The following is a 24,475-nucleotide window of genomic DNA, read 5'->3' on the forward strand; positions in this document are numbered from 1 at the left end:
AAGGACTTGGGCCATCCTCCACTGCACTCCCAGGCCACAGCAGAGAGCTGGACAGGAAGAGGAGCAACCGGGACAGAATCTGGCACCCTGACCGGGACTAGAACCCGGTGTGCTAGCGCCGCAGGCAGAGGATTAGCCTATTGAGCCGCAGTGCCGGCCAGACATCAAGTTTTATTGATTTGCCTTTGATTCTTTCTGTTGTGTATACTTGTTCAGAAGGGCTCATAGCATCCTTCAAAAGCACCTGTTTTCCAAAATCCTCAGTCTTTGGAATGATATCCTTTCTGTTAGTTTGACAAGCAAGTCTTATATAAAAATCATGTGATTTTCTTGAATGGTACTTGCCCAGCTGATGCAAGGACATAGTCTTTTTATTATATATTCATTGAACAACCTCGCAACTTTGTTACCAATTTGTATTGTATTTATTCAATCCTTCCTGGTCCTCCAACCCTAGCCCCTGTGGCAGCCAAGTCTACACATTTAAAGGAGTTTTGCTTGCAGGAGGATTGTGAGGTCCTCTGTACTCATATATTTCTTAGTTGTAAATGAAGTATATTCTGGAAGCTATTTAGTGATTATAAACTAATCTATAGGAAAAATAACATGTTATACTAATTTATATTGCATTTTACTAAATTGAACAGCTATTAATGGACTTTTTTAAGATGTGACCTAATTGTTAATCTCTAAAATTATAACTTTTCCAGTTATATCCTAAAGATAGTACAAATGAATGGCTTCTGCATGCCGTGGAAAGAAATGGAATGCTTATGCAATTGCACAAACACTGCATTAGCTCTTGCTCTGAGCCATGCACTGATGCAAATGAGTCACTGTGTTAAATTAATCTTTGTGGCATTACCATGAGAGAGGTAGGGTTATAGTCCTAGAGCTCAGAAGAGATCACCTAGCCTCTAAGTAGAAGAGGGAGGGTTGGGACTCTATCATGATCATGATTTCTTCAAAGAATTTCTGGACGTGGTGCCTACAGTGTGACTGCCCCATGGCAGAAGACCTTGCTGCACATGCCTTACTGGTGACCCCACCCTGGGTAACCTTGTTGCCCACACTGAGTAATGGTGGAGAGGAGACTTCAGATTTAGCACCCGGTCAGAGCATTCCTCTTCCTGAAGAATCTGCACTCACTCAGCTCACCCCGAGAACCCCTCGCTAAGGATGCTTTTATCTCTGAGTGAGAAGGGATGAGAAAACCCATGGCTTCATGGGAATAACCTGAAATAAAACTTCTCCCTGTAACACATTGGATTTCCAATGTGTCATAGAGGTGCATGACTTGTGTTTTGAGACAGAAAGGAAAGGAGGAAGAGAGTGACCTGCTACATAGCTGTGAAACAGTTCCATCAAAAGTGCTCAAAGGGACAAAGTCATGGTAGAGTGAGCTTCCATCATCAAAGAACCATGTTTCTCCCTGCTCAGAGCTATCCAGTTACAGGTCTAGGTTCCATATTGAATAAGAGATTCCTACCATTTTACTCCACATAGATTGACTAATGTAGGTATTCTTTGGCTATTAAATATTCATAGTGATTGACCACATCCACTGGGACTAGTCATTGAGAACATGGCATTCCATACATGCTAGATTAAAGGCTTCTACTACTATGCCTTCTTCAGCAACAACCGGATGCCAAGACATCAAAAATTCTGTTGAAGCACTAGGAATACAGCAGAGAGCAAAGTGAAGCCCCTGCTTCATGAGGTTTACCTTTTTTTTTCTTTTCTTTCTTTTTTTTTGGGGGGGGGGGCAGGCAGAGTGGACAGTGAGAGAGACAGAAAGGTCTTCCTTTTTTCCATTGGTTCACCCCCCAGTGGCCGCTGTGGCCAGCGCACTGCGCTGATCCGAAGCCAGGAGCCAGATGCTTCCTCCTGGTCTCCCATGGGGTGCAGGACCCAAGGACTTGGGCCATCCTCCACTGCACTCCCAGGCCACAGCAGAGAGCTGGACTGGAAGAGGAGCAACCAGGACAGAATCCGGCACCCCGACCGGGACTAGAACCTGGGGTGCCGGCGCCACAGGCGGAGGATTAGCCTATTGAACCGCAGCTCCTACTGAGGTTTACCTTTTAATAGAAGAGGACACATACATGTACATGTGCATGTGCATGTGTGAATACATGCAGATACACACACAGAGGGAGGTAAATGCAAGTAAAAAAAAAAATGATGCAAAGTCATTAAATTGACCTGAGAAAGACAGGTGGTTCTTATACACACACTACTCAGAACAGACAGCTCCTATAACATGACACTGAATTTTTTGAATGTTTTCCTTCTTTGGCCATATAAGGCATTTCATAGTCTTTCTTGGAGTTTAGCATCTCCTGGAAAAAGTGAAAAATGATATGTTAAAGTTTCCAAGTTGATAACAGTCATAAGACTATGTTTTCCTCTTTTGCTCTTAAAGATAATGAAACTCATGGAGGACTAGGTAGAAGAGTTATCTATCTGTGAAGGGCAACAAGGGTATAGATAAGCGAATGATCCCAGATAAGATGATTAAAGAGAAATGGTGATTCTTAATATGTATCAAGTTTTTGGTCCATGATGGTTTCTTAAACCCATCCTCTCCTTTAATAGAGTAGCGTAGACAAAGCCCAAGTTACTCCTCATTATGTGAGCTTCCTGGAAAGTAGCCTGCATTTCAAACCTTGTCCACACTTCCTCTCCCTGCTCAGAGTCCTTCCATGGCTGCACTCTGTCTTCAGGCTTTGCCACGGGGCCTCAACTGCTGCAGGTGCACCACATGCCAGCCATCTCACACCTCTTGTCCTGTCTCCAGAAGGGAGGGAAGGTGCCTGTTCTGTCTTCAATGCCTGCAGGCAGTAGACCTTAACCAACTGTCTGAAATAAATGACTCCTGAATGACTGAGCACAGTATGAGCAGTTTGAACTTGGGCAGCTAAGCAAATATGCCCTAATCAGCTCTAATCCTCCCTAGAATTTGAACTTAGAGAAGTAAAGGGTGCTTTTCACTGTGGATTACACCATAAAGGACACTTGTGTCTGCTTTCCTGGTCCTCTCCACAAAGCCATCTGTTGGCCTTTAAAACAAATCTTTGTCAAAGATCGAAAGCTGTGATCTGGTCGTATTTAATCTTCTTTATCGTAACTTTTTTTATCTTCATGATTTTATAATTATCTTGATTGTTGATAATTAAATAAGATGAGTAATTCTGATTCTTTCCTCTGCGTGTCAATTTTTAAATGAGTTTTTATTTAAACAGACATGAAGTTTTAGGCATTTTCAACAAAACATTAAAAAAATTCTATCCTATTCTATTTAATCATTAGTTATGCAAATGTTCTTAAAATGCTTACAGCTTTATGACAGCACTGTTGAGTTTGGGATTTAAAATACCAAAAATAGTTAAATTTGTGGAGCATTACCTATAGGCCAGGAACCTTCTTGGACACATGTGAAAATACAAAATATTCTTTAATCTGGAAATATATCCTTTCCTGTTCATAACTCTCTGTGTATTGGTATTCCATTGTATGGGTAAGCAAACTAATCAAAAAGATGAAAGGCTTCCTCAAGATCTCTTTCCTAATAACTAAAGGGACTCTGATGTAGATTTTATTTGAATTCTCAGTCCCTTTTACAGTCTGCCTCCCAAGGGCACAAGGGCTCCAGCCTCCTCTGGCCACGGCCCCACCCAAGGGCAAGATGTCCATGGGGTCTGTCCATCCATCCATCCCCACTCTGTCACCTCCTTCTTGATCACCCAAGCTACTTGCAAGGCCTTGCTTCTGTGAGCAAACCATGCCACCCCTGTGCCAAACCCAAGGTGAGAGTAGCCCAGAGTGGCCGGTGAAGAGAAGTGGAGAAGACTTAGACGTGCAGGCAGGTGTGTCCATACAGGTGAAACAAACAACAGCCTCCTTGTGGTGCAGAATAAATCTCCAGGTGGGGGAGAATTGGGGCAGATGGTGAGCTGGAGGGGCAAAGCTTCCAAGTATTGCCAAGCTCTCAGGAAGACACCTAAGGAGCTGCTAATTCTAAATTCAGATCTAGTCTTCTAGGTCATTCATTATGAATGTATATTTATCAAGGAAGGTAGAGAGAAGCTATTGTACTTAATGGTTTGCTCTGTACTTAATGGTTTAACTGGTGTGTAGCAGTTAAATATTTAGTCTTGCTCTGCTCACTGCCATTTGTACTATTGCTCTTGGCCCTGAAAAAGTTAGGGGCAGACTTCCATAATTATTTCCATATTCTTGGGGCAAAGAGAGAGAGGACAAACAACAAAAGCACCAGAAACCAATGCATAAGGATACCTACCTGATGTCAAGGTGCTTATATATTTCAGTAAGTAAATCTCATTAGGAAGCTCCAGGTTATATACAGATGACACTGAGTTCTACTGTTTTGCAAGTAGTGTTACAGTCTAGCGGATGTATATTGTTAATTCAGTTTGACTCTTTATTTCCTTCTATTAGTATAAAGGCTGTCACAGAAAAGAACATTTTATTGACATGAATGAATTAAATTTGGTCAGATTAATTAGCATTTATACTATATTTAATATTATTTAGTATGTTATATTTAATATTTAAATGAATGATATTTGGGAAAACACTGCCACACTGCCTTCGTGGTGTAAAAGAACAATTTTTCAATTTAGAATCAATCACAATGTGACCTTCTGTCTATTTTCACAGGAAGAAAATGACTGTAATTCACACAGCAAGGAAAAATGAAATAAAGGTCAAAATATTGTCCTCTAGGATTTTGTAATTTATTTAAAACAGTCACACCTTTGAACAAAAGTGCTGGGATCAGTTCTTGCTGGGAAATCATAACATTAAATATAAATATATAAATATCTTTCCAGAGTCATGTAAAAAGATCCCCAACCAAAATAAATAAAATTAAGATCATAATGTTAAATTACAGTGACTTTATTGGCTATTATATATACTTAAGATGATTTCAAAAGACAGGGAACTGCTATCCATTCACAGTACTAAAAATCCAAATTTTAAAACAGGTGTTAAAAGGCATCCTTTGGTGCTGGCCTTATCAGTGAGTCATTATGTAAATTGTGATGGTTTTAAAGAAACATATCTCTTTGCCAGATTAATTGATGCTGTTTTGTTTTAAATTGACAAATATTGTCACATTTGTCATACACAGAGTCTGTTGTCATTCCAGATCAGTAATGGTGCAGTTGGATGATTCTAGAAGATTGATATAATAATAATTTTTTTAACTTTTATTTAGCAAATATAAATTTCCAAAGTACAGCTTATGGATTACAGTGGCTTTTTCCCCCCCATAACCTCCCTCCCACCTGCAACCCTCCCATTTCCCACTCCCTCTCCCATTCCATTCACATCAAGATTCATTTTCAATTATCTTTATATACAGAAAATCAATTTAGTATATATTAAGTAAAAATTTCAACAGTTTGCACCCACACAGAAACACAAAGTATAAAGTACTGTTTGAGCACTAGTTATAGCATTAATTCACATTGGACAACACATTAAGAACAAAGACCCTACATGAGGAGTAAGTGCACAGTGACTCCTGTTGTTGACTTAACAAACTGACACTCTTGTTTATGGCGTCAGTAATCACCATAGGCTCTTGTCATGAGTTGCCAAGGCTATGGAAGCCTTTTGAGTTTGCCGACTCCGATCTTATTTAGACAAGGTCATAGTCAAAGTGGAAGTTCTTTCCTCCCTTCAGAGAAAGGTACCTCCTTTGATGGCCCATTTTTTCCACTGGGATCTCACTTACAGAGATCTTTCATTTAGGCTTTTTTTTTTTTTTTTGCCAGAGTGTCTTGGCTTTCCATGCCTAAAATACTCTAATGGGCTCTTCAGCCATATCTAAATGCCTTAAGGGCTGATTCTGAGGCCAGAGTGCTGTTTAGGACATCTGCCATTCTATGAGTCTTTTATGAGTCTGCTGTGTATCCCACTTCCCATGTTGGATCATTCTCTCCTTTTTAATTCTATCAGTTAGTATAAGCAGACACTATTCTTGTTTATGTGATCACTTTGACTCTCAATCCTATCATTATGATCAATTATGAACTGAAACTGATCACTTGGACTAGTGAGTTGGCATTGTTACATGCCACCTTGATGGGATTGAATTGGAATCCCCTGGCACGTTTCTAACTCTACCATTTGGGGCAAGTCAGCTTGAGCATGTGCCAAACTGTACGTCTCCTCCCTCTCTTATTCCCACTTTTATATTTAACAGGGATCACTTTTCAGTTAAATTTAAACACCTATGAATAATTGTGTGTTAATTAAAGAGTTCAGCCAATAGTATTAAGTAGAACAAAAAAATACTAAATGGGATAAAGTATTAAGTTGTTCATCAACATTCAGGACAAGGGCTGATCAAGTCACTGTTTCTTAGTGTCCATTTATAATAACATTAATAACAGTAATGGTGGCAGCCCCTAGCTAGTCTAGGATAAGAGACTAGAGTAGTTGTTAAGGGCTAGCCCAAACCAAATCTCTCCAAGGGAGAAACTGAGTCAGGGAGTGGGAAAAAGGGCTGGTAATAAAGACAAGAAGATGGAAGACTAGATACATTTCAGCTCTAAAGAATTGTGAAAATTAGATCTTATTAGATATGTGAGCTGTACTGTGAGTATTGGCTGGGAATGTTTTGATATTTCACATGGTTTGGGGCCTAACTTCCTCTTAAAATAGAAAGGATTAGAATATCAAGACACATTCATGGTGAATCTAAGTACTACACTTCCATGTGTGCTAATGGTCCCAGGATCCATTCCTAGGAATTGAACTACAAATATGTCTCCGGACATAAGCTGTGTTTCCTGATTTCAGTGGGAGTTATTATACTTAGTGTAATTTTTCAGGCAGTGTTGCAGGTTCCATGTAGGGAAAGGAGCCGGGTAGAAAGCTTCATCCCTATGGAATGAGGGATTACCCTCACACTCTGAAAAGCACTGGAATAGTCTGAGGTCAAACAAAGAAATAATTAGAGGAGAAATTCAAAATTGTTCAAGAGTTGGGTGGAGTCCATATACCTTAAGGATGACCAAAGTGAGGAATGTCTTCCTTAATTGCCTGCCGGAGAAGGGATAAAGAACCCAGGCTTGGCTACGCCTGGTCATTGAATACAAGAAAACTGTGGGGTGGCCAGGAATTGCTGTGGAACTGGCTGTTCTAGTTGGAAACAAAGAAGTTGTTGTAACAGAGCTGTATTGTTGGCAGAAAAACCACAGAGCTGGTCTTTTTAGCAGGAGGCATACCTCCCAAGGTATTGCTCCATTGTCTTGGTGTGCATTTGCTTTGGATTTTGATAGTGAACTGAACACAAGTGGGTCATCATTTGCAAAAGAAAATCCTCTACAAATTATCTACAAATAATAGGTGGAGCTTACATTCCAAAAAATTCACCTAGAAGGTAGTAACATTGGAAAAAAAAAAAAAAAAAACAAACAAATGCATTCAAGAAGGAAGTCAGTTTCACACATCCTAAGTTTTGCTTAGAAAGGTCCTTACTGTTAAGTGCTTCCATTACAACCAGCTAGAATGCAAACCCTACAGTATGGGCTGACCTATATAGTCACAGTGCCTGGCATCTGAGACTAGTGACAGAAATAGAACTAAATGTTGTTAGGAACGGTCCTTAGTTTAGAGGCTGTAGCGTGGTGATGACTTGTGAAGAAGCCAAGGCCACACACAGCTTGGTGGGATCCAGTGGGACTGTGATGACCTGGGAGAGGAGGAGGAGGGGGCTCCTGAGCACATGTCTACAGCTGAAGGCAGGACAGTGCAGCTGCAGCATGGGGCTCGATGCTCACGCCGTGGGTACATGCTTTGTGAATACACAGGCGGGGCTGACATTCAGCGATGCCAGAGCTCAGCACCCCTCCGGGGGCTGGATTATCTAGTGATAGATTTGTTGGGACGCAGATTGACTTGTGAGCAAGTGAAAAGTCAGACATTAGGGCTTTTTGGCCAAATGTTTCCTCCCAGAGATGCGTTTGATTTCGAAACAAAGACAAGGGCTGCCCCCTAGGCAGTGGAGAAATGTTGGGTCAGTTAGAACTATCACTGCAAGCTACACTCCTCCTCTTCTCAGGATAAACTTCCGATGGCATGAGATTTTTTTTCTCCTACACTAGATAATTATCAGTTCCTTTGGGTTTAATCTTTTTCAACAAAAACTCCCATGTGAGGATGTTCTTGGCCCTGTGCTAAAGAACAGAGAGTCCAGAATACATCACAATCTGATCTTCTAGAAGTGGCTACTCACTGATCTACCTCCTTGAATATCTTCACCCTGAAGAATCTCAAGAAACATCCAATTATCTCAACACCTGGAAGCCCACCTCTGCAACATAATGGCATTCTTCTTTCTACATGAATTTCCTCGGAGGAATTTGGGTTACCCTTGAGTGCCAGCTCACCATTGTAGAGCTTTGAGAAGCCTGCATGTGAAGAGCCCAGGCTGGTCACAATGAGGTACTTATAGAAGTCCAGGTTATTGGCTGTTTCCCAGATAGATGGTGATCATCTTCACCCAAAAGATCACAGGAGACGTCCCATGAACACTGGAAGTCTGATAGGGAGTTGTAGAGTCTGGGAGGGCTTTACCAATAGCCTACAAGGATGTGCCCATTGCGTATTTGATAAAAAGGCCATGATTCATTACATTACTGGCATGGAAATGTGAGTCCAAGAGCTTCAGGGCTGTCCAGAGGCCAAGGAATCAGTAACCACAGGTATTCCTAGTGCATATGAGAGCACAGAAACTGGGAACCAGAGTTAGGGGCTTAGTTGTCATTTGGGGACAAATCATAGAGCTATAGATGAGAATGGGTAGACAAGCTGAGCTACCTCTGCTTACTCGGTGGTCTGAGAAGTGGAGAGAGATCCTACAGCATGACTTCTAGTGAGAGGGTGACTCCTGTATTGCCCATACAAACACAGTTGGGCTATCTGTTTCTAGAGGCAGCTTGTGGGTCTCTAGCAAAAAAGGCCTGAAACAGGTCACTGAGTGTTGAATGACAAAAGAGATCTGAGGTCCAAGGAGAAGCTAAGAAGGAAAGAGAGGAGTACAGGTATCCAAGACAACGCTTGGATATTGGGGCGTGGTCTCATGTCTCTGAACACAGTGCTATTCCACCCATTTTTACTGATCCAATTGATTGGGCTAACCTGACAATGCAGTGTGATTTTTCACAGACAGCATATTTGGGGGACCGGATAGAACAGAGGTGCAATCATGCAGTAAACTAACCTGGGAAATCCCTGAAGGAGATTTTTCTCTGGCCTTCCTGTCTCTCCTGGAGGTGACATCCTCCTGTTATCTGCCTCCTTGGCACCATCCTGTTGCTTTTTACAGCACACCTGTTAGGGTTTTATCATAGGTCAAGTCTCGCTGTTACTCCAAAAGCTGCACCCAGGCAGATACTGTATCCCTAAGAGCATCACAATGCCAAGATGTAATAGCAGGTATTAAGTAATTAACAAAAAAATGCAGGAACGGATAAATGCCATCAAAATCATTACAACCTCAAAATTCCTCAAGAAGAGCAATTGTCTGTTCTGTAGTCTCAGATGATAATGTCCTTCCTCTTTTGACTGAATCTCCGTGCTCACCCGCCCCATTCTCTTCCTTTTGCTAGCTAACAGAGCTTCCAAGGAGAGGCTGAAAAACAGCTGTGGTAAAGCCATGGTTACTCAGGGTGCAGGTGGAAGGTAGTGTTTTAGTTAATTCAATGTTGTGGTCATTCATAGATGGGCATTTCAAAAATCTCACATAAAATGTCATTAAAGGGGCAGCTGTTTGAGCTAGTGGTTAAGACAGTGAGTATGATACCCATGTCCCCATCAGGGTACCTGGGTTCTGGCTGTTGGCTCAAATAATTGTGTTCGTGCCACCTGTGTGGGAGCTTGAGTTGACTTCCTGCTCCCAGTCACAGTGGGCATTTGAGCAGTGAACCAGCAGGAGCACACTCACACTCTTTCCTCTCTCTCTCTCTCTCTCATAAGTAAGTGAATAATTTTTAAATGAGTGTATCTTAAAAAGACAAATTTATTTTGGTGCAAAAAATTCATTCTGTATATTTTTTCTTAATGTCCATGAACTTATAAAGACATCTGATATTCTGAGTCTTCCTCTGGAAAATCTTTATGAGACGGATGTGTACACTTTCCTGTCTTGGAGGGTCATCACTGAAGCTTTCTTTGTTATTTGAGGAGAGCCCCATTCTATAACAAATGAAAACGTATTTCTCAAGCATCCACTCCGTGCATTGGGCCTTGGATGGATTTCTCTGAGGGCAGGCCCTGTACTTGGGCTGACTGACCTGAAGAACACAGTATGAGGGAGTGGTTGGGACTGAGGTTGGTGGTTTGAGCAATTAGTAATGTAGGACTTTAGATGTCTGTCTGATGTCCCGATGCAAGCCTGGGTTAATTGAAGGTTGCAACTGCTTTGATTTTCCCATACAGATGGTTCACCTTTTGGGGCACAATGTGTGCCCAATGACACTTTCTTCAAAGGTGTCCACACAGAGTAGAATCCAGCTTGCATATGCTGTACCCTGGCAGTACACAGGATTACTTGCATTGTGTTTTTTCAGCTCTTAGTAAATACTGTTAAATATCAGTGTGAAGACAGGAAGAACAAAAGTGTGAGAGTTAGTTTATCAAATGAGTAGAATGTGGATACCAAAGTGGCAAAAATCAGGGCCAAGAGAACAGCCAGTGCCACGTGTGTACTGGGAGTAGAATGGCCTCAGGGTATGTGTTATAGTAGGCCAAGCTTTGCCCTGGGAGGCATCCTGCCCGAGGGCCCTGAGTTGATTGAAGGAAGAAAACAGAGTTGGGAGAAATTCGCCTAAATGTCCGGAAGTGAGCACTTCAAGCCAGAGAGAGAAAGCTCCTGGGACAGTGTGGTCAGTGCAGAGGAAACATCTACTCGTCTGCTCAGCATTCATGTCCGAGTCTTCACTATGTGCCTGACTTTTCTCTAAGCCCTGGGGATGTGGCAGTGAACAAAGCAGACAACAAATATCTGCCCTTGTAGTGCTTACCTCCCAATGGCAAGAGAAAGGCAGTAGACAAAGAAATAGAATGCATGGCACACTGGACAGTACTGTGGGCCTGGCAAACCAGAGGAGGAATTAGAAGTACTAGGGAGGCTGGCGCCGTGGCTCAATAGGCTAATCCTCCGCCTTGCGGCGCCGGCACACTGGGTTCTAGTCCCGGTCGGGGCGCCGGATTCTGTCCTGGTTGCCCCGCTTCTAGGCCAGCTCTCTGCTGTGGCCAGGGAGTGCAGTGGAGGATGGCTCAAGTACTTGGGCCCTGTACCCCATGGGAGACCAGGATAAGTACCTGCCTCCTGCCATCAGATCAGCGCGGTGCGCCGGCTGCAGCGTGCCGGCCGCAGCGGCCATTGGAGGGTGAACCAACGGCAAAGGAAGACCTTTCTCTATCTGTCTCTCTCTCTCACTGTCCACTCTGCCTTTCAAATAAATAAATAAGTAAATAAATAAAAAGAAGTACTAGGGAGAAAGTGTGTGTTTAAATAAGGCAAGTGATGAGTTGCCTTAAATAAGGCAAGTGATGAGTTGTCCTTGAGTTCAGGTAGAAAAATAGGAACCAGATAGCATCTGTCTCCGTGGTGCATCAATGTAACAAGAGGTTGATACTTATCCATTATTATCTCACAGATTCTGTAATTTCAGCTATAATCTAACAAATCTGATCATTTAATAAATATGTTTAACCGTACCTGTGTGACAAGCTTTGTCCAGTATGCAGGGAGAAAGAATGAGGAAACAAAAAGACTAAAGTTCTTGTCCTTACGAGTGTTATATTTGGGGAGAAGAAAGATAAAATAAAAATAACGATGTTATGATAAGTAATTACCTGGTATGTTAGGGGGTGATAATTAGTGAGAAAAAGTGAAGCCAGGATAGGTGGGTTGAATGGGGTAGGCCTGGTCATGAAAGGTGATGTGGGAATAAGGTGGTGAAGGCAGTGAGAGAGAAAGCCTCATGGAAAATTAGGGAAATGGAGGTCACATGACATGAGAGGCATTTGATAGATGGGACCATGGAAGAACTGGATATAGCAGACTGTTAGCGTCTGGATTCCAGAAGGAGGTTAGAAGGCAGATCAGGAGGTATGGGTCCGTTGCAGTTATTGGCAATCGCAAATTCTAAAGCAAGGACTATGGGCAAGAGGGACTAAGTCCATATGGAAGACAACATATTGTAAAAGAGCATGAGGAGCAGAGCCATCTAGGATGGGAGAGACCATCTGTGTGCCTCATGAAGTCACCAGGGATTTAAACAGCAGGGGTGCTGGAGAGAGTGGCAACAGGTGCACATGCATCGTATCGTGGAAATGAGAAGGGCTCATGCGGGGCTCAGAAAATGCCTGTAATGAATCAGGGTCATGAGTGACCAGTGTGAGGGACAAGCGTCAAAAACAGGGAAAGCATGGCTGGGATGCAAGCGGATGCTTGGCAGGTGTCCATAAGGAGGACAGCTGTGCACCCCCAGGACCAGGGCTGTGAGGAGGGGGAGAGAAACATCACTCGTGAGACCAGCCCGAGCAAACCAAGTCCTCAGCAGGGAGCCAGGTTTCTGTTAGAACGAGATGAAAGGAGTGTTCAGAGCTGAGTCCAGGATACAGAGCCTTCTGGAAATGGCCTTGGAATTTCAGGGGGTGTAGGAGAAGGGTTCCTGGGTTGTAAAGGGTTAGGAGAAGGAGGGGATGTGCAGGGCCTTGAGATAGTTAGATGTGGAGTCATGGGCTTGTTGTAGGGACTGCTACCAACCAGGATGAGCGAAGCCAGGAGTACTGAAGCAGGGTTGTGGTGCTGAGCCACAGTGCAGGGAGCAGGGAGGGGAGGCTTAAGGACTTGCACCTGATTCGTGTGCAGGGGAGGGAAGACATGAGGAAGCCTGATTTAGTTCCACTGTCATGGACTCCCTGCACCTCCAGCTAAGAAACAGATGAACTTTTCATTAGGTACATTGGGCTACCTTGACCCCAGATGATGGGGCTGATCACCTGGGGAGGTTTATAGTACTTGGCAGAAGTCCCTGGAGGTGATAGAAAACAACAGTGCTTAGGGGGTAGAGAGGTTTAGAGAAGAGTTTCCAAACTCCCTAATGTTGCCTATTTCCATGAGGAATTTGCTTCTGGCTAGAAATGTCCACACATGTATAATATGTAAATGACAGACACACAACACACAACTGGTGAAATAAGCAACACACACACATGATTAACATACTAATAACTGGAGTTCTGCACCTCCTGTAAAGATGACCAAGCAAGTTCTGTCAAGATTACTAAGCGGAGAGATTGGCTGCTTCTGAAGGGATAGGAAGAGTTTGAAGGCAGAGATGTTGGATGCAGGAGACAAGGGTCTAAATGGACTCTGAAGGACTGGCAAGGTTGTCCAGGAGGCAATGCACAGGGCAGCTCTGCAGCCAGGGAGGAGGCGTACATCCTTGACCATGACCTAGGGCACGAGGGGCCAAGTGATGGCTGCAGAGTTAGGAAGGGCAGATTTGCTGGAACCTTATGCTATGGGATGAGTGCTTGTGTTTCTCTAAAACCCGCAGGTTGAAATCTAATCCCCAAGGTGTTGGTGCTGAGAGGTAGGGCCTTTGTAGGAGTGCCCTTAAGAAAGAGACTGGGGTGGGGGCTGGTTTTCCCCTCTTGCCCCTCCACGGTGTGAGGAGAAGACTCTCACCAGACAGCAAATCTGTTGGCACTTCGATCTTGGATTTCTCTTCCTCCAGAATTTTGACAAGCTGTGTTGCTAATTGATTATTCAAGCTGTGGTACTGTTTGGAGGGATAGCGATGTGATCTCAATGTATCAGGAACTGAATATAGCAGCAGTGCCTCTAATCATGACTGTGAGAGATGTGTTGCAATAAAGAGAAGGACAAAGAACATGGGCCCCCACTAGGATGTAGCAGGTGGGAATGGGCAGAGAGGGAGTTGAATGCTGAAGGTTGTGAAGGAAAGAAAGTCTTGTTGGCTAACAGGTGGTTGGGAGTGTGGTAGAGGGAGGACACTTAGCCAGAATAACTAGGAAAATGATGTAATGCATAAATATGGGCCGATCAAGTCAGAAAAAAGTGTCATTTTCTATTTGAGACTCATAGATTTTGAACTTGGAGCAATGGAATGTGCCACAGACTTTGAAAATTCAAGTCAGAAACTCGGGTGAGAGTGTGGTACTGAGGAAGTGAATTGGTGGTCCCCAGAGAAGAGATGAGATGTAACCTGTTCATTCACATAACTGTCTGACATAGAGTAGTTTGCGAATGGGAGGAATGATAAAGTACCCACCCACTATTAAAAGGCAGAGGGCATCCACATCACTTAATGCTAGTTGCCAAATATTAGGAGGGGCCAGTGTTGTGGTGTTATCGGTTAATCAGCTGCCTGTGATGCCGGCATTCCATATGGGCTCCAGTTCTCGTACAGGATGCTCCACTTCCGATCCAGCTACCTGCTAATGTACCTGGGAAAAGAGCAGAAGATGGTCCAAGTCCTTGGGCCCTGACAGCCATGTGGGAGACATGGAAAATGCTCCTGACTTTGGCCTGGCCCAGATGGAAGATATCTCTTTCTCTCTCTCTCTCTCACTCTCTCTCTTTCTCATTCACTCACTCTTCCTTTAAAATAAATAAAATAGATCATAAATACATACATAAATATAGTTAGAAAATTGCCATTCGTCTTTGAGTGAGTGATTCACTAGACAGGTAAAGGAAATGATCTTAACAGAGAACTCTTCTTCCTCCAGAAAGAGAACAAAGACAATTTGGAGTTGAAAAGAAGAAAAGTTATTTAGATTTTCTCAGTAACATTAAGGTAAGACTCACAGCTTAAGTGGAGGACTTGATAGATATTCTGTTTTAAAAAATTGTTGGTGCTGGTGTTGTGGTGTAGTGGGTAAAGCCACTGTCTGTGATGCTGGAATCCCTATGGACACTGGTTCATATCCTGGCTGCTCCCCTTCCTAATCCAACTCCTTGCTAACTTGCCTGGGAAAGCAGGGGATGATGGTCCAAGTGTTTGGGCCCCTTCTGCCCACATGGGAAACACTGATGAAGCTCCTGGCTTGTGATCGCTCAACTGGGGAGTGAACCAGCAGATGGAAGATCTCTCTCTCTTTCTCTCTCTCTCTCTCTCTAGCTCTGGCTTTCAAATAATTCTTTAAAAAATTGTTATTACTCTTTATTTCTTAGAGAGGGAGAGTGAGAAAGACACTCTCACTTACACTGGTTTGTTCTCCAGTGGCTGGGGCTGACTTGAGCCAAAATTGGGAGCTGGGAACTCAGTCCAGGTCTCCCATGCTGGCGCCAGGAAGCCAACCACTTGCGCCATCACTGCTGCCCCTCGGTGTACATGAGCAGAAAGTGGAGCCAGCAGCTGGAACCAGAAACTGGGAACCCTGACATGCTATGAGCATTTCCTAACTGGCATCTGAGCCACTAAGCTAAATGCCTATTCCAGCAGAAATTCTTGAAGGTTTAAGGAAAGAGAATAATGTACATGGAAAAAATATAATGGAAAATTAACAGGAGGTGAATCAAAGCATGTCTGAGAGGGAGGGGCGATGAGAAAGGAATTTTGGGGGGCAGATTCAATCCTTAGTAGATTCATGACAGTGTCCCATAAGGCAATGTCAGATGCTAAGGTTTAAGTTGTTGTTTGGACTGTGTCACCTGACTCTGTCTGACCTGTTTTTGTGTTTTTTCAATTTCACATTTAAGAGTTCCAGGCCTGGTAGCCTATCTTCTGTCCCAAATGCTGGGTTCTCTTAAATTTGTCACTTTTTCTGCTTCTCTTCGGTATCTCAGGCTTAAGAACTCTGTTGGTTTCAGGATCCAGCATCCCCATAGCCTATGACAATGCTTGGCATCTGTCCCTGGCCCCAGGAATTCCTACTGTCTCTGTCCATGGTGGAGGCAGAGAGGCCTGGCGGGGGGATTTGGGTAAGGCAGCAAAACCTGAAGCCAGGAGAGGAAGACAGTGTAAAGTTTAGAAAAGTTTGGTGATGGTAACACAGGTAAGGAGAGGTGTGTTGAATAAGAGCTGTGCACTTTGAAGGAGTAGAGGAGATGATAAGCACTAGGAGGTGAGAGGGTGCTGTAAGCAGACAGTGAGAGTAAGGAGAGACATTAAGGCACTGATGGAAAATTTCTCCCCAGGAACTGTGGACCCTGAATAAAGGGGAGTGTAGATAAAGGGGAAACAGTAGCTGAACTATCTTGGGAATTATGGGGAGTATAGAACAACAATTGCATAGGACATTGCAGACTAATAATGGTATCAGTATTAGATCTCCTGAATTTGCTAGTTCTACCAAATTCTAGACCAGGAGATGAAACTGGACAAATAGTCATTGGAAAGTTTAAAGTAATTGAAGTATTGCAGAAGAATAAATATCTAAAACTTGTAAGATATAGTTGGGGTAAAATCTTTCGCTTGTAATTCAGAATTCCCTTGCCTCAGCCCCCAAATGGAATTAATTTTGGAAAAGTCATAAGCAATTTAGAATAATCTCTGGCATCAAAAATAGAAAATTACTTAGAGACTAAAATATAAAGTATATTATTAATGTGAAGATCAAACTACGTTAGTATAATTAGTGATAATAATAATAGTATTAATTGCAAAGATGCCCTCACATTGATATTGCTACCTGCTCTGCTGCTGCAGAGAGTTTGGAAGAAATGCCAAATAGACTATAAAAAGTAATTTTTGAATTTGCAAAGAGTTTTATCATCTCACTGAGCTCTGTCCATATGAAGGAGTACTAAAATAATTAACCTCTTACTCTGAATAGAAGAAGATATGAAAATAATTCAAGTACTATGTAAGGATAAACAGTTTTAACCACAAACTGATATTTAAGCTGAAAGACATGCACAGTGTATTAAGGGCTTACTCTCTGAAACCCATATGTTTTTCTGTATATTGGCCGCAAAGGACTATATTTTTTCATTATACACTGATTGTCCTTTACCTAACAAATAATACTTCAGCTGGGTCAATTTACGGTGCTACTTTTAAATAAATCTTTTGCTTAAATTTACTTTAACAAAGTTTCCATTTAAAGTGTCAATGGATGGATTTTACAGATGTATAGGCCTGGGGGTGGGGGGAACTGCTACAAAACCACAAAGGACTTATCCATCCCCCAAAGGCTTGCTCATGTCTCTTTGCTGACAGTGCAAGTTCAAGGAAAAAGACTGGAACAATAAAAGGCAGCAAGTGTTTAGCCTAGAAGTTACGATTTCTTGGAGTGCCTGGGTTCAGTTCTCAGCTCTGGCTTCTGATTCTGTCTTCTTTGTAGTGTACACCCCGTGAGACAGCAGTGATGGCTGCAGTAATTGAGTTCCTGATCTCCATGTGGGAGATCAGAATTGAGTTCCCATCTCCTGGGTTCAGCCCAAGCCCTTGCAGACGCTTAAGAGTGAACCAGCAGACAGGTCATCTATGTATCTGTCTACCTATGTACCTATCACCTGTCGTCTGCCTGTCTGTCTCTGTCTCTTTACCTCTCAAATGCAAAGAGAAAGAAGAGTACATATTCATTTTACATTATGCACAACTGTTGTGTCTAATGTATGGGGATTTTGGTGGCCTTTTATAATACATCTTCCATAGTATGAAATGTATATTACAGTAATCCCATAAATTAACAGAATTGTACATGCCATAAAGCAAATATTCTACCCCAGTCACTTGATTTTAAGTACCATTCTACTCTTTAAAATGTTTCTGCTGCTCAGTGGGGAACACAGCCCCGCATGAGGGGACCATTTTCCCCCACCTCAGCAGCAAGGAAGTGTAGCCTCAGAGTTCATTTATGAAGCCAAGGTCAGTGCATTGGCAGGGGTAGGACAGGAACAAGTCTCCTTCTCTGTATCAGATTTGGCTTCCAGTGCAGAACTGGAAATCCACAAATGGAGACAGCAACAGCACACAACATTCCGTGTGCTTCTGCCTAATTAGCAGGCAGCTCAGAGCCATCCCTTGGCAAGAGGTTGGGGAAACACAGTTGTAAAAGGAGCATCCCACCCTGTGCTGAGCGAGCACCAGCTCATTTGATTCATGTGCTCGGGGAGATGTTCAGGCTGGGACTTCCACACTAACGCTCAGCATTTCCGTGAGCACAGAAACAACAAAATGACTGCTCAGAAGGCTAGAGAAGTCTTTAGGGAGGTCTTTGGCACTGTGGGTAGGAAATAACCCTGCATAGGAGACTCTAAAGCCTCATCTTTAGAGTGGGAAAGTGTGATGATCTTAACAAGGATGCGAGGAAAAGTAAGGATGCACTTTTAGATTAAAGAACTATCTTCAGCTGCATGGAAACTACAGCTGAGTCCCCATTTAAGGACTAATAATAGTAATAGTAATAATATCAAGGGATTGCAGGCGCACTTTGGAGTGCTGTCTTTATATTATTTCCTATCCTATCTCAAACAGTGTTTATGGGAAACATTCTGCAGTCAGAACTGGGTTCATACTCAATCTCTGTACTTAACTACCTGTGTGATTTGGGGATGAGAACTTATTCTCTCTGAACTTTAGTTTGCTGTCTGCAAAATGAGCACAGTAGTGCTTTCCTCAGAGGGTTTTTTTTTTTACAAAGTTTCAGTGAGCTAAATAATAGGAAGTGCTTGGTAGAGGGCCAAACATAGATACTTGTTTTAGTTGCCCTAATTTATTCTATTGTACAAAGATACTTTAAATTTTTGTGGGTCATGTGCATTATGAAAAAACTATGTCTGGATTTCAAAAAAATTATAGCAAAGTGGTTATCTTTTTTTCATTTCATTTTCCATAGACTTTTTGAAGTACACATGCCTATGGATTTGATTGGCAAGGACCACAGTCAAGTTTTTCAATTTTTTTTTTTATTTGAGAGGCAGAAGGAGAGTGAGGGAGGGTCATAGGTTTCCATCTGCAGGTCCATTTCCCAAATGCATGCAGTGGCTACGGCTGGACCTGGGACAACTCCAGGAGCCAGGAACTCAATCCAGGTCTCCCATATGAATGGCAGATGCCCAACTTGTCCCTCTCAGGCTACGCCTCAGTAGGAAGCTAGAATCAGGAGCCATAGCCAGGAGTCAAACTCAGGTTCTCCGATTTGGGCTGCAGGCGTCTTAATCGCTGCAGGGGTGGGGAACCTTTCTCCCTGCAATGGCCATTTGGATATTTATAACATTATCTGCAGGCCATACAAAATTATCAGCTTAAAAATTAGCCTGCTATGGACTTAATGAATTTCAAGTCCTGTCTGCAATTGTCTTGGCAAAGCCAAACCAGATGTTTTCATGGGCTTGGACATTCCCCATCCCTGCTAGCTAAATGCCTGCTCCCATACTTTTCTGAGTTTTGAAATACAGTTACAGAAAAAAAAAATAAGTTTTAAGTGAACTAAAATTAAATTTGAGTTTTATTTATTTACTTGTTTTTTACTTAAAACTAAGTTCCCCAGAATTTAGAGGGTGGCTTTGCTGCTTTGATTAGGTACACACCTGGAATTTGACCTCAGCTTTCAAAGCTACACAGTGTAGGAAATGCATTCCTACTACCTAGGCTATTACCTCCTGAGCCATGCCATGTGAAGTTTTGACATGAACAAGTGTGTGTGTGTGTGTGTGTGTGTGAGAGAGAGAGAGAGAGAGAGCGAGAGAGAGAGAGAGAGAGAGAAGTGGGAGAAAGGAAAGATGTATCTGCCAAGAGTCAGAAAAATAGGAAGAGGTCCTGGAACTCTCTCCACCGAGTATGTTAGGTTGAAAACATTATTTAGAGGAGCAGAGTGGAAGCCGGTGAATGCTTTGGCTTTTATAGCAAGGGAGTGTGCCTCGTGAACAGGACAGTTGGAATGTATGGAAAAGTTCCAGTGCAAACAAGACACAAAGCACATGACGAAGGCTGCTTTTCCAAGTCAGACAAATGCAGCTTTAACCAGCATTGGCCTCAGAGGGGGCCTCCGGAGCTCTCCTTGCATCTTGAGATGTTGATGCTTTTGGAGGTCCCAAGTCTGCAGTGGGGGCACTGGCAGTGGGAGAGACCACCTGGCTCTTCCCCATCTCTATGTGAGCTCCTCTCACTGCCTCACAACCTCCCACCAGGTGAGCGTGAGAAGACAAACCGATGTGCTCAGGTGAGTGAGCAACTGTGACATTGAACTGGATTCCCTCCAGAAGCTACTCCTGTTGAGTGTTGGGTGGCCACCAAGCCCACCAGAGAAATGTCCTGGCGGAGAAAATAATACAGACTGCAAAGTCAGCTGCAAAGGACAAGTATTCTTTCGTCTGCCTCTCACATCAAATAGTATGTGTCCAGATGTACATAAGTTCCTAGTTCCAAGTCCACCTTTATGAAGAAAGAATCCTTCATCATTAACTCATGGTTTGTTTCCTCATTCTCCTTTCTCATGTCTTGTAGCCTCTGCATGGGTTTCTTCATTTGCTGTTTTTATTTCTCATTCTACACCCCTAAAATACCTTGCATCTAGGGTGACCTTGCCCTTCAGTTGGCTTGAGGAGTTCCAGTTCACGTCTGTTGTACCAGTGCAATAAATAGTGTCCCTTTCAAGTTCAAAAGTATCCCAGTGTAGGTCTTAAATTAGTCTTCCAGTGTGTGTTTTGATTAGAGCTTTTCCTATGCAAAGCTGCTTGCAATGTGTATAAATGAATTACAAGGAAAAAAAACCTATGATATAATCTCATTTGATCAGGCTTTAATACAAATGAGTGTCATTACCAGATTCACAGTGGTTTATTTTATAAATTCCATCTTAAACTACAGTTTTGATTTATGCCATCTTAGCCCACTTTGAACTCTGACTCATGTTGGGATTGTCCCAAAAGGAGGGCAGGGCACACTAATGGAATGCAACATTGCCCCAACATTTCTAAACCTGCCCAAGGTGCACAGAGGTTTTTTTTTTTTTTCCACCTTTTGCTCTCCAAAAATTCTTATAAAAGCACAAAATCCCATTATCATTCCATCAATTGTTTACTATATAACAGGTTGAAATTTGTCCATAAAACATAAAGATTACATATAAGAAAAAGCCTTAAAAAACTGGTTTATGAGAATCAAAAATATCAGTGCTATTTCCTAACACTGCTCAGTAAGGAATTACTCAATTTCAGAGGAGCATGGAACATTTGCGGAATTAAAATTTGGTTAAGATATGAGTGATGACAAAAAGTGAATTTAGTGAGTTCGCATCTGTTAAAAGTAGTGTTAGTATTTCTAACATTAATATAGGTATTACTGTGGGGAGCAACTGGGAGCAACTCGGACTAGACTAAGTTACTGGAATTAAGACTTATTCTATGCATCTGCTCTCCCACAATATGGCGCTGGGAGAGGAGAAAACAGCTTCTACACAGCTGCCTCCAGTTCAGCCAATAAACTGTAGGACTTGCTCCTGATTGGAGAGCAGCGTACTCGGTGTGTGGGCAGCCGAGTTAGGATTGGCAGAGAAGGACTATAAAGGAGGAGAGAGACGGCATGCACCAGGAACATCTAAGGGGAACATCTAAGGGAACACCTGTGCAGCCCCCCGAGAGAGCCGGCCGGCGGTGTGCCGCTCCCCTGCGGAAGTGGGGAATGTGGCAGGGGGAACTGCCCTTCCACGGAGGTGGAAGGGTCGGTAGCCAACCCGGGAAGAACCAGCAGCAAACCCGGGGAGGGCCGAGCAGACAAAAGAACAGCGCAGGGTCCTGTGTCGTTCCTCCACGAAGACGGGGAGCGACATAATGGTGCCGTGACTCGGATATGAAGCCTAGGCAGGACTTAGTGTCGTTCCTCCATGAAGAGGGGGAGCAACAATTACAATTCAGTATCATCATATATTCAGCATTCCGTAGGAAAAAGAAAACTTGATTTACTTTAAATTACCAGAACTACACAATATGTTAAAAATATTAATCAAATGTTAACATAGTGATGTCATTATAGGTATGTTTGTTTTCTCATTTGGAACAATAAGTTCCCTCAGATATGTATCATAAAGCAAGCATAACTATACTACCTTTTGGGAGCTGGCACTGTGGTATAGCAGGTAAAGCCGCCACCTGCAATGCTGGCATCCCATATGGGTGCTCTTTCGAGTCCCAGCTGCTCCATCTCTGATCCAGCTCTCTGCTGTGGCCTGGTAAAGCAGTAGAAGACAGCCCAAGTCCTTGGGCCCCTGCACCCACATGGTAAGACCTAGAAGAAGCTCCTGGCTCCTGGCTTCGGATCAGCTCATCTCCAGCCATTGTGGTCATCTGAGGAGTGAACCAGCGGATGGAAGATCTTGAGATCTCTCTCTCTCTCTCTCTCTCTCTCTCTCCCCCCTCTCCCCTTTCTCTCTCTGTCTGTGTAATTCTTTCAAATAAATCTTTAAAAAAATTATACTACCTTTTGCAATAAATAGGTCTTGAACAGGAAGGGTTTTTAAAAAAAAAAAAAAAAAAGATTTATTTAGGCCAGCGCCGTGGCTCACTAGGCTAATCCTCCGCCTGCAGTACCGGCACACTGGGTTCTAGTCCCGGTCAGGGCGCCAGATTCTGTCCCGGTTGCTCCTCTTCCAGGCCAGCTCTCTGCTGTGGCCTGGGAGTGCAGTGGAGGATGGCCCAAGTGCTTGAGCCCTGCACCCACATGGGAGACCAGGAGAAGCACCTGGCTCCTGCCTTTGGATCAGCGTGGTGTGCCGGCCGCAGCGCGCTGGCCACAGCAGCCATTGGCGGGTGAACCAATGGAAAAAGGAAGACCTTTCTCTCTGTTTCTCTCTCTCACTGTCCACTCTGCCTGTCAAAAAAAAATAATTGTTTATTTATTTATTTGAAAGGCAGGGTTACAGAGAGGCAGAGGTAGAGGTGGAGAGAGAGAGATCCGCTAGTTCACGACCCAAATGGCCTCAATGGCCAGAGCTGCGAAGATCCAACCAGGAGCCTGGAGCTTCTTCAGATCTCCCACATGAGTGCAGGGGCCCAAAGACATAGGCCAGCTTCTGCTGCTTTTCCAGGCACATTAGCAGGGAGCTAGATGGGAAGTGGAGCATCTGGGACTTGAACTGGCACCATAGCACCTACCCCAAGGGAAGATATTTTACAATATATAAATATTTATTCTCTATAAAACCTCAGGATGTAAATTATTTTTTTTTCTTTTTCTTTCTTTCTTTCTTTCTTTTTTTTTTTTTTTTTTTTGACAGGCAGAGTGGACATTGAGAAAGAGAGACAGAGACAAAGGTCTTCCTTTGCCGTTGGTTCACCCTCCAATGGCTGCCGCAGCTGATCCAAAGGCAGGAGCCAGGTGCTTCTCCTGGTCTCCCATGGGGTGCAGGGCCCAAGGACTTGGCCATCCTCCACTGCACTCCTGGGCCATAGCAGAGAGCTGGCCTGGAAGAGGGGCAACCGGGACAGAATCTGGCACCCCAACAGGGAATTGAACCCGGTGTGCTGGCGCCACAAGGTGGAGGATTAGCCTATTGAGCCACGGCACCAGCCAGGATGTAAATTTTCAAAATAGCTTCAACTTAGAATACCATTATTTACTACACATTTATTGAGTCATGCACCAAGTACAAGGCTCATGTAATGAAGATATTTAAAAAAAAATAAGAAAGAAAAAATTGGTTTTAAGTGTTTGTCCTACCAGGAACTGATAGTTTAGTAATCTTACTTACACACACATACACACACACAATACATCTCTTTAATGTGGATGCTATACTTGATGCATGTAATTTTATGTTTTTTTCTTTGTATTACTTCAGTTTGTCATTTTAATTTATCTTTCAAAGCTCAGATGAATATTTACCAGCTAGGAATTGTGTTTATCTGCTAGTGAGATTGAAAAATATTAAGGTAAAATGTCTTCTGCCACCAGATGGAATTCTGAGAGTTAGCCCTGGACAGCTGCAGTGAGTTTATGCACTATTAGCCTTGGTTTCCACGAGACAAGTTCTCTCTGCTCTGAAATAGTGCTCAAGCTCTATATATCACATCCACGTTCCATGTAGAAGAAAGCAAGCCAGGCAAAAGGCAAAACCCTGCCTTTTTGAGAAGCTTCAGATTAGCAGATTTGCAGGAAGCTCGGTAGGAAACAGAGCTGCCAGGACTTGAACCAGCACTCCTGTATGGGATACTGGCAATACAAGCGGCAGCCTAACCAGCTGCACCACAACACCAGCCCCCAAGCCACCAAATTTAAAGTGGACTTTGCGGGCCGGCGCCGCGGCTCACTAGGCTAATCCTCCACCTAGCGGCGCCGGCACACCAGGTTCTAGTCCCGGTCGGGGCGCCGGATTCTGTCCCGGTTGCCCCTCTTCCAGGCCAGCCCTCTGCTGTGGCCAGGGAGTGCAGTGGAGGATGGCCCAGGTGCTTGGGCCCTGCACCCCATGGGAGACCAGGAAAAGCACCTGGCTCCTGGCTCCTGCC

The 24,475-nt window shown here is 43.4% G+C and overlaps 1 protein-coding gene across 5 annotated transcripts in view; it reads left to right on the top strand.

Moving 5' to 3' along the window:
- Window positions 1–24,475, top strand: part of ITGB8 (integrin subunit beta 8) — a 91,360-nt gene that overhangs the window by 6,979 nt on the left and 59,906 nt on the right. Inside the window, exon 1 of one of the 5 annotated variants that reach the window (XM_017344297.3) lies at window positions 547–20,196. Within the exon in view, the coding sequence (XP_017199786.3) occupies window positions 20,187–20,196 (10 nt within the window). The 5' untranslated portion in view covers window positions 547–20,186. 5 annotated transcript variants of the gene reach the window in all.

The sequence above is a fragment of the Oryctolagus cuniculus genome, chromosome 16, assembly GCF_964237555.1.
Source record: "Oryctolagus cuniculus chromosome 16, mOryCun1.1, whole genome shotgun sequence".
Classification (NCBI taxonomy): Eukaryota; Metazoa; Chordata; class Mammalia; order Lagomorpha; family Leporidae; genus Oryctolagus; species Oryctolagus cuniculus.